At 47.6% G+C, this 10,333-nt stretch overlaps 1 protein-coding gene across 1 annotated transcript; it reads left to right on the forward strand.

The window, feature by feature from the left end:
• The first annotated feature begins 1,759 nt into the window (after nucleotides 1-1,759).
• LOC123165953 (zinc finger CCHC domain-containing protein 7) lies at nucleotides 1,760-5,724 on the forward strand. The gene is made up of 7 exons (XM_044583714.1): nucleotides 1,760-2,338; nucleotides 2,949-3,059; nucleotides 3,137-3,295; nucleotides 4,040-4,204; nucleotides 4,693-4,809; nucleotides 4,893-5,000; nucleotides 5,076-5,724. Exons 1-7 carry the CDS (start codon nucleotides 1,979-1,981, stop codon nucleotides 5,484-5,486), a joined length of 1,431 nt encoding a protein of 476 aa, XP_044439649.1. The 5' UTR covers nucleotides 1,760-1,978; the 3' UTR covers nucleotides 5,487-5,724.
• The last annotated feature ends 4,609 nt before the right edge of the window (nucleotides 5,725-10,333 follow it).

Consider the following 10,333-nt stretch of genomic DNA (forward strand, 5'->3'; position numbering starts at 1 on the left):
TCTCTTATTTTTTTGTTTTTTCGGCGTGGTTGTTGCGATTGTTGGGCCAGCCCAGCAGCACAACGCGTGAGCGCCAGTTGCAGTAACAGGCGCTGTACAGGAGGCCCCCTAGCACCCAGCCGTGCCTGCACACCAGACCTGGCCGGATGGGCCGCCCCGACACGGCACGACACAACCGGAGTTATACGGGCCAAGCACGCTAACTACATGGGCCATGTCGGGCCGGCACGCGTGCTGGACTCCCTGGCCCTGGCACGACACAGTAAGGAAAACGGGCCGGCCTATCGGCACGTTCAGCCCATCACCACATCTGATTAACGAGCGCTCCTTCGGGAGCCTCGCAACGATCAGCGCCACTTGGCACGCTCTCAGCCATTCGCCACGTGTTGCGCTCTGGGTGCTTCCTCCGGATTTTTTTATTTTCCGCACGCGTTTTCGGCTTTTTTCCGGGTTTTTTCGACGTTTTGGTTTTCCACCGGTCTTCCCTAGCTTTTTGAAAAAAAAAGTCAAAAAAAATTTCTTTGCGCAAAAAAACGCGTTTAATTTTTTTTCTTTCACGAGAGTCACGGCTTTACTTCCGCGAGAGGCATGGTTTTGCTTTCTCGAGAGTCACGGCCGTTCCTCTCGGAAATGAAAAAAAACCGCGTTATCTGTTTCTTTTTCCTTTCGCGAGAGTCAAGGTTTTGCTTTCGCGAGAGGCACGGTTGTGCTTCCGCGAGAGTCACGGCCGTGCCTCCCGGAAACGGAAAAAACGCGTTTTCTTATTATTCGCGAGAGTCTCGGTTTTGCTTCCGCGAGAGGCACGGTTGTGCTTCCGCGAGAGTCACGGCCGTGCCTCCCGGAAACGGAAAAAACGCGTTTTCTTATTATTCGCGAGAGTCTCGGTTTTGCTTCCGCGAGAGGCACGGTTGTGCTTTTGCGAGAGTCACGGCCGTGCTTCTCGTAAACGAAAAAAATGCGTTTTCTGTTTTTTTTTTCACGGGAGTCGCGGTATTGCTTCCGCGAGAGGCATGGTTGTGCTTTCACGAGAGTCACAGCCGTGCCTCCTCGGAAACAAAAAGAAAACGCGTTTCCTCTTTTTTTTTCTTTCGCGAGAGTTACGGTTTTGCTTCTGCTAGAGGCACGGTTTTGATTTCGTGAGGGGCACGGGCGTGCCTCTTTCGGTAAGGGAAAAAATCCGTGCTCCCTGTTCGGTTTTTTCGTCCGGTTTTTTTCGTGGAAAAAAAATCATCAAAACCTATCAATATGGGATCTAGTTCTGAAGATCTCGACGCGAGGAATCCAACGGTGAAAGCGGTTCGAGATTTGGATGCATTATTTAAGAGATAAAACGTTTTGAATAAACAGATCTACGAAAAAAGGGAAAACTCCTAGGTTACGACAAGTGGCGCACATGCAGCACGCCACTTGTCATAACCTGGGATGTTGGAGTCATCGCAATGAGTACTCCTCAACTAGTGATTTCGTCTGATTTAGGCTATCTTGAGCCTATTTCAGCTGTTTTTAGACTAATATACACGCGCACACACACACAAATAAAAAAAATTAAATGGGCCGTGCTGTGCGGGCACTTGTGCCCAGCCTTGCGGCAAGGCACGGCCCTAGGCAGGCCACATGCCGGGCCTAGCCCATCATGGGCCAGGCACGCGGGCTATCGGGTCGGCACGCTAAGGACCGGCCCATTTGGCGAGGTTTGCTGCACACACACCGCTCCCTCCAATCTAACCTAGCCGCCACACTTCCTAAAAAAAGCCCTAGCCGCCGGCCCGCCACACCCCACCCGCGCGACCTGCTGCCGGCCGCCGTCTTCTCCCTCGACGCCGCAGCCCACCCTACCGTTGGATCGGAATATTCCGCCTCCCGCGAGGGACGCGCCCCCTTTGCCCCGCCGCGCCGCCCAGAGCACGCATACACGCTAGCTAGGGTTTGCCCTCTCCTCCTCCCCGCCTCCACGCCGCCGCCGCCGAAGCCGACGCCGATGGCGCAGCGCTGGCGCTCGAAGGCGCGGCGCGACCCGGACCTGGACGACGCTGGCTCGCCCTCTCCCGCACGGCGCCGCGCGCCCCCCAGCGACGACGAGGACGAGGCGGGCAACGAGGACCTCACCCTCGAGATCGTCGCGCGGGCGCGGCGGCGCGAGGCCGCGGGGGGCCAGCCCGGGTTCGCCGAGGTGCTCTCCCTCTCCTCCGACGAGGAGGTCGATGAGGACGCCGTTGTGGAGCTCGGCGAGGCCGACCCCAGCAGGAGGAAGGACAAGAAGAAGAAGAAGCAGCGCCGCAAGGATAGGAGGAAGAAGCAGCGCAAGGAGGACGCCGCCGCCACCGCCGACAAGGAGGAGGTGATTGCTCCTGGCCTACGCTCAGCACGTGATTACGCAGTACGGCAGTAGTATCATGTGTTTACTTCAGAAATCGAAATATCGAACGCACACAGGATTTAGAGGCTTTAGCAACAATGTCCTGTAAAATCACTTTGAATTGGATGCTGTGGGGTTGAACTGCCTCAGGTGTGAGCTCACTGGAAGCTTGCCTTTTCAGCGTTTGGATCTAGAGGAGCATTCTTCTTTGCTAGTGCTGCCTTATTGCTACGATCATTTAGTTAACTATGCTTTACCAGGAGTCAATGGTCGGCACTACCCAATTTCCTTCTTTGGAAACAGTATAAAAGGCAGTGTGCTGCTCTTTCCTATACAGAAGGCGCATACTATTGGTTTCGTACAAATCAAAGTGATACAGTGTTTTTGTTTTTATATCCGTTAAAAGTAAGTAAAGCATGTGCACTCTAAAACATTCATGAACTGAATAGTGGATTGAAAACCTTGGCTTGTGTAGAACAACTGATGTTATCTTATTGACTTGACTGACATCTGCGTTTGATATTCCTTTGTTGGGAACAAATAAGATAATCTTCCAGGTGCTCCAGTTGATGAATGTATTTGTCCTTTTCAGCCTCAGGTTGCTGGCACCCAGGAGGGACAAACTGGGACAGCAGAATCGGTGCTCACCCAAGATGGCATTGATGTCCCTGTATCCGACAACACAGTTCTGCGGAAGCTTCTTGTAAGTGCCAAGTGATTTTCCTTGTACATGGACAACTGTGGTAAGCTGATAGTTATGTTGCTTCTGCTCATGGCCAGCGTATACCGAGATACTTTGATCCTGGGGAAACTATATTGGAGACTTGCTTTAACTGTGGTGAGGAAGGTCATGTAGCTGTAAACTGCCCAATGGAGAGGCGGAAGAAGCCTTGCTTCGTTTGTGGATTGTTTGGACACAACGCGAAACAGTGCACGCAGGTTGGTCTCTCTAGCTTGGACGTATTATCGCTCCATGACTTGTGTATGTCCACTCATACCCTTGATGAGCTCACTTTATATGGTTTCCTTTGCCAGAGGTTGTTTCCTTACTTTTTATGTGTCTATCTCGTTTAGGGTGCCATCATCTCATTTAGCTTGCCACCATGCAAATGTTAAGACCTTGATTAACTCTGTCATTCAATATAACTTGGTCAACAAATTCTAGGACACTTGATCGTACCCATTTGCTGTACTCCAACTTTAACATTAAGTGCAAAAAGCCAGAAACATCGGCAGAACATGTTTTGTTCAAATTCATTCTCCAGTCTATCCTAATTTAAACAACTCATTCTACCAATCATTGAAGTTCATATTTTGCTTCAAGTAGTTTGTGCTTCCAGATCTATTCGTTCACTGCTCTTGTGTCGTACTAGTCATACCATTTGAAGGGGAGTGATACCTGTGCTTTATGACGTGTGATTTCTTTGGAGGGATCCTCCTTTCAGACTGATTCGTGCATGCATGCATACTCATAGTTTAAGATTTCATTTTTTGTTAAATCCGGATACTTGATGTATTTTTTGGCATGCACACATTCCAATAGTACTGTCTATATTGCCTGTGCTTGTGGGTTGCACGTGTAGATTATTTTGGGCTCACATCCTAAATAGCCTTGGTCTGCAAATGCTTCTTGCCAGGGGTTGTCATTGTCAGGAATCAAATATCTCTTAATTCTTTTTGTAGGGTCAAGAGTGTTTCATCTGCAAAAAAGGAGGTCATATGGCGAAAGATTGCCCTGACAAGCACACAAAGAATACTCAGCAATACACCACATTGTGTTTGAGATGCGGAGAAACAGGCCACGATATGTTTGGTTGTTCCAATGATTATCCACTGGATGATGTCAAGGTGAGTTCTTTTTTGCCGTTATTCTCTTCTCAAAATTTTCATCTTGCTGCCGCAGATGAGTGTTCGTATGCTGGTTACTTGCCTGTTGCCTCTTTATAACAAAGTGATGCTCCTTTATGTTTTCTGAAAAAGCTTATGAAAGCCTGAAAGATACCCGTTCTCCAAAACTTTGATCTGAAGAAAAAGGACTATAAATGTATTGTGCCCTGAGCTGGTTGATTAAATTGCTGGGATACACTTGTTAATCATGTTTCCTGTGCAGCTCATAAATTATGTTAAATTTGAGGAATCCTATCATTTTTGTGTTGGGCATTTCCTATCATTCTATGCTAATCCAGTCCCTGAATCCGCATATATAAGTTTTTCCACTTAGTAACACACGGTATAAGATAAATTATTCCTTATGTGGTTGAACAGTCTCAGTCAAACTGCAACTTTGAAGTCACTGAATTGATTATCCTCACTATCCATTTTGGTTGACTATGCAGGAAATAAAATGCTATGTGTGCAACCAGAATGGTCACCTGTGTTGTACTGACTTCTCTGATAGTTGTTCAAAAGAAGTTACTTGTTATAACTGTGCTCAATCTGGTCATACTGGTTTGGTAAGTTTTAATCCTTCTATCCTCCTGTGTCTCTGTCTGTTTCTTTTCATACCAGTTGATTAGTGACCAAAATTTGATCGTAGGGATGTGCCAAGCAACGTAGGGAAACGAGTGTTTCGACAACTCCAACCTTATGCTACAAATGTGGCGAAGATGGTCATTTCGCACGTGGCTGCACAAATAGTGCTAAGGTAAGCATCTCATGATTTCCTCTGTTGATAAGAATGGCTTGTGTATTTATCATGTGTACGTTATTATTTTTGCAGCCCGGCCGGTTCAAAGGCGAGTTGTCGTCGCATAGTCGTAGAAAGGACAAATGGAAAAATGACTCTGGCCCTAGATCAGCTCCTCATGGTTCTCACAAAAGAAAAAGCCCCCTATTTGAGGATAGATGGGAGACACCCGGTGGTAAATCCAGAGCTAGGGGTGGTTGGATTCCTGAGGACCATGATGATCTGCCATCCAAGAAGTACAAAGGCAATGGGTGGGACTCGCAATCTACTCCTAAGAAGCCCTACAACAATCACCACCATCGCTCCTCTGGCGGTGACTATTCATCTCCTCAAGGGCAGGATTTTTCATGGCACAACTCGCAATATTCACCAAGTGCGAGGAAACATGGCTCTTCTTCGTCAAGATTCGCCAGCAACACCCATCACCGCTTTGAAAGAAGTTAGGCTGGAGCTTACTTTTGGTTTTGTTGTTCTTTTGACAGTAGGTCTCTTAGGGATGTACTCTGCCTGTAATGCCGGTTCCCTGAAAGAGCTGTTTTCTGTATCTTCAGAGTTGTATACGTTGTGTCCATTCCTTTTCTGGGCATGTTTTGTGTTGCACTTCCAATGCCTGCCTACTGCAAACACAGCATGTCACTCTGCACTCTGCGCCGCTATACAGCGTCAAGTTTTTGCCACTGTATCTGGTCATTTTTGCAGTGTTCTATAAACTCGAGCAACTACCATGGTACTGCGTACAATGCGAGTGGAAATATAAGACGTGTTCCATAGTACTCCCTCCTTTCCGGTTTATAAGGCTCAATTCAAAAATTTCACCAACCAAGATAGAGGGTGAGTGGTGTTATACTTTTTGTAGTTTGCAAAAGCATTCAATTAATGCTCTTGTTTTTCTCAAAAAAGTATGTTTACCAATGCATTAATTGCAATGCATGCATGCATAAATTACATGCATTGGTCAATTTTCTCTTAATACTTGCATGCAATGATTTAATACACCTTGGAATCTGAACATGTGATGAAAAACAACCAAATTGAGCCTTATAAAATGGAAAAACTAAAATTTTGAGATAAGCCCTATAAACCGAAAAGGAGGGAGTAGATTCAGGCAAGTCGTAACCACTAATCCGTCGCTGCCTCGGTACCCTCCTGTCTCCCATCCGGTGCCCTCGTTGATGGTTAGAGAAGTGGGGGCGCCCATTTTGTTGATCTTTGTTTTCTTTAGGGTTATGTTCCTTGTCGGCGTCGATGAGGTGGTAAGGCCAGATTCTATATGTTGAAATAAGGTCTACCCCTACACGGACGACTTCCAATCCAGCACTGACGAAGGACCTATGATGGCAGGTGTTGCCAGACCTGGCTCTTCACCGTTGGCCACCTTCCGAGCATATAGGTGTGTAACACTTGGAGAATGGGCAAGACAGGATTGAATCTCAGCCGTCCAATGCTCTTAGGGAAACTCCTTGGTCCGTCAGATCTGTAACCTTGCCAAGTCCTTGGAGGCAGCCGCCGCCGCCGCCTGACCGCTGGCAGATGGCGGAGCGTCGGAAGCCGCCGTGACAGCGCGGGCAGAGAAGGCGGGCATAGGCTTCCCCAACGCGACAACGAACGCGAGCGCGCACGATTCCGCGTCCAGCCTTCTTTCGAGCGGGACGCCGCGGAGCCTGGCGACCCGATCCGTCCTGGCGCCGAGGAGCTTGTCCAGCCGGGCCGGCGGGATCTGCTCCATGAACGTGAGGTCGCCTCGGCTGACGCCGTCGAGGACGACGGCGAGGTCGTCGAGCTCGGCGGAGATCGCGGCCTGGAGGTTGCGCAGGCGCGTCAGGCGCTCCTCGGGGATAGGGTGTGGCCCGGCGGCGAACTGCGTGGCTAGCAGGTCCATCTTCTTGGTGCGATCTCCGATGGCGGCCACGACCTGCTCCGGCTTGATCTCGGGTGCGGCGTCTCCTGCCATGATCTCGAGCGGGGTTTTGGAAGGTGCGCGATCGATCACCGGAGGTTTATACTCGACCGGTCGAGGCCTGCCCCATCCCAAACAAGCTGGACTGTACTTTTATCAAAGAAAGAAGTATACAAATCACCCCCAAATCCAATCGTTGGGATACATACCCCCCTAACTGAAAACCGGGACAAATCACACCCTCAAATTACTAAAACCGGGTTAATAGCACCCTTTAGTGGTTTCAATCAAATCTTGAGCGGTTTTGTCTCCCGTGATGCCAATTAGGTGCTGACAGGGCAAAAAAAAACTTTGAGTGGGTCCCATTAGCCAGTTGCCCCCTTGCTTCTCCTCCGTCCTCTGTTCCCCTTTGTCTCTCACGCAGAGAAATTTGACCTGTAGTTCCATTACTGAACGTTGTTTCCCTGTCCGAAGTTGTCCTTGTTTTTCCCACCCACCCACCCTTTTTTCTTCTCCGAGCCGGAGTCCGTAATCGAGTATCCATCCTACTAGTGCGAGGCCTTTGCATTCTTTCCTCAAATATTTCAACCGGTGCTTTCTCCTCAAGCTATTCGTCGATTTCCCCTTCCAAGTTGCAGTTGTTTTTCCCGCCCTCCCACCCTTTTATTCCCGGAGCTTGAGTCTCTTTCGAGCATCAATTTCATTCGTGCGGAACCTCTTCAGTCTTTCCTCAATCATTTCAACCGGTGAATTCTTGTCTAGTTCATCATTGATTCGTCTGTTTTCTTCTCCAGTGGACTCAATTCAAGTTTTTCGGGTTGATCATATTCTTTTCCTTGGATCAAGTGTTTTCCTTGCTCGTTCGCCTCTTGCCAGTTTATCCTTCCGGAGTGCTCAAGACATCTCAGGAGATTCGGCTGTGTTTGAATTAATTCGAGGTTGTCACCTCATTCAAATATTTCAATTGTTCCGGTGCATCATCTATCTCTGCAACAATCTTTCTCAACGGTGTTTCTTTTTAGTGGGCCCTAACCCACAGGTCTTTCCCAGGATCTTACCTGACTCTTCTAAGTTTCCCGGAGTTATTCTCAAATCCTTTTCGAAGTTTGACGTAAGTATGAATTTCATCAGTCAGATGCCTTTCCAAGATCGATTTCAAATTATTTTCATTGTTGGCTCAACCTCTTCGCTTTTCATTCTCCCGGAGTATCTCATCAATTTTGGTGTTGTTTCTCGTCGTCATTCTCAACATTTGAAGACCGAAGTAGAATTTTTCTTAAATCTTGTCCATTCTCCCGAAAATTCGTGGCGCTAGCTTGGTGCTATCCTCTCAATTTGTTTCCAATCGTGCGATTCTTTCTTAACCATCCGGAGTATTTCAGGAGTTGTTCTTCCGTTTCGATTATCCGGAGGCCTCCAATTCAGAAGATGCCCTTGCTCCAAGCTTTCAGCTTCGTTCGTTCCCATATTTGGACCGATGTTTCGTTCTAGCATTCCTTAATCAGTTTGCGATCTCTTCGTTCTCTTGCATCTTGATTCACTCAAGTATCTTCGTGCTTTTCTAATTCTTTCCGGCGGTTCATTCTCTTTTTCGTCATTCGTTTCAATTCTCACGGTGGTTCGTTCAACATTCCTATTCCTTTGTTATCATATCAATTCATTAGTTCTTTCCAGTCCTACCGGTGGTCTCTTGAAGTTTTTTTCCCCAAGTATTGCGCTATATCTCCCCTTAATCTTTTCCCAATGTGAATAAGTGGTATGCAATCCATTGCTTCTCATCAATTTAATTGAGGAAGGATAAGCATAACATAATTCTTATTCTCATTTCATCGTGGTCAAGTTGATTAATTCTTTCCTTCGGAGATTGTCGTGATGAGTGATTTCTCGGTTCTAAGTTGTTCGTCTTTTCTTTTCTGGAGTTCCAAGCCTTCTCGCTTGTCTCGTCGCGAAGCTCCATCCAAATCATCGCAAGGCTTTAACCTTATCCCTTTCATCCTCCAATTTTATCTCGTCATCCTTCTGTTACCGGAGTTCTTCATGGTGGTTCGTAAGGATTTAATTCATTCTTCAAGTGTTCATCAAGATTCTTTTGGAGGAGCTCAAGTATCTTTTCTTCTTGCATCTCGAAGTGCAATTAATTCTCCGTATTCTTTTGAAGTGGAGTTTTGCATTTCTTCGTTCTCCTCAGCTATTCAATCTTTTTCGATTGTGGTCGGTTATCACCTCATAATTTTTGAGATGTTATCCATAAGTCCACAACAAGCTTATTCTTTTCGTTGTTGATTTTCTCAACAATTCCAGTCAATGTTTCCTTCTAAGGATGCACTCTATTTCATTCATGGTAGAAGTTGTCAACTTCTTCCCCGTTCTTCTCATTCCACTCTTTCAAGTCTTCCGGAGGTTTTGTGTTGTTCCTCAAGTCAAGTATCGTTCCATTTCTCAAGTTCATGTTCTATTCTTTCTTTGTTCAGCCGGAGTGCTGCATAAATTTCTTCATTATTATTCCTTTTCTATCTTGTCCTAACCGGAGTGGTTTCAAATTCAGCCTTATTCCTTGAGCTTTTGCTTCTTGTCTCATTCAACATTCCTCTTTCCTACTCGAGTGTTCTTGACTTTGTTCATCCTCACTGTTTTGTTCTTATTTCACCTCATCCCTTTTTCCTTCCGTCTCGGTCCTAAGATCTCGGGACGAGATCTCTTGTTAGTGGAGGAGTGTTGTAACGCCCCGGATCCAATGCACCAGGTGTCTTCCAGTTATTCGCCGTCGTTGCCTTGTCATTTGCTTCCGTGTTGCATTTTGTCATGTCATCATCTGCATTGCATCCTCATATTTTTTCAAAACTTGCATCTGTTTGGGTTCCGCCGGTTCTCTCCGTTGTCCGTTCTGAGCACAGCCACACTCGCACGCGCCCGCGGCACCTCCGAATATTATTTTATAAGTGGCATAAAAATGTTCTCGGAATGGGATAAAAGTTGGCATGCGGTCTTATTATACAGTAGGTAGACCGCCTGTCAAATTTCGTTGCATTCGGAGTCCGTTTGATAGCCCAACCGTCATCCGTAGCGGCACAGTTGCCGGTTTATTCGTCGGACGTTTCGGTCTCCGAAACTGCCACCGGGCAGCACTTCTCTTTGTTCCCCTCAGCCCAAGGCCCCTCACCAGAGCCCACGTGCAACCCAGCAACCCCCTCCGCCCGGAGCCGCCGGATCGCGATCGGAGGCTCCGAAACGCTCCAAAACCCCCTCAAACCCTAGCCCCCTGCTATATATGGTACCGCCTAGTCCATTTTGGGCATCCCCTAGCCTCCACCTACCCCTAGCCTTCTCCCACCTCGCAGCCGCCGCCCCCTCCTCAAAAATAGCGCCCCCAATCATCAGCCGCCGCCTCCTCCTT

Source organism: Triticum aestivum, chromosome 7D, assembly GCF_018294505.1.
Source record: "Triticum aestivum cultivar Chinese Spring chromosome 7D, IWGSC CS RefSeq v2.1, whole genome shotgun sequence".
Classification (NCBI taxonomy): domain Eukaryota; kingdom Viridiplantae; phylum Streptophyta; class Magnoliopsida; order Poales; family Poaceae; genus Triticum; species Triticum aestivum.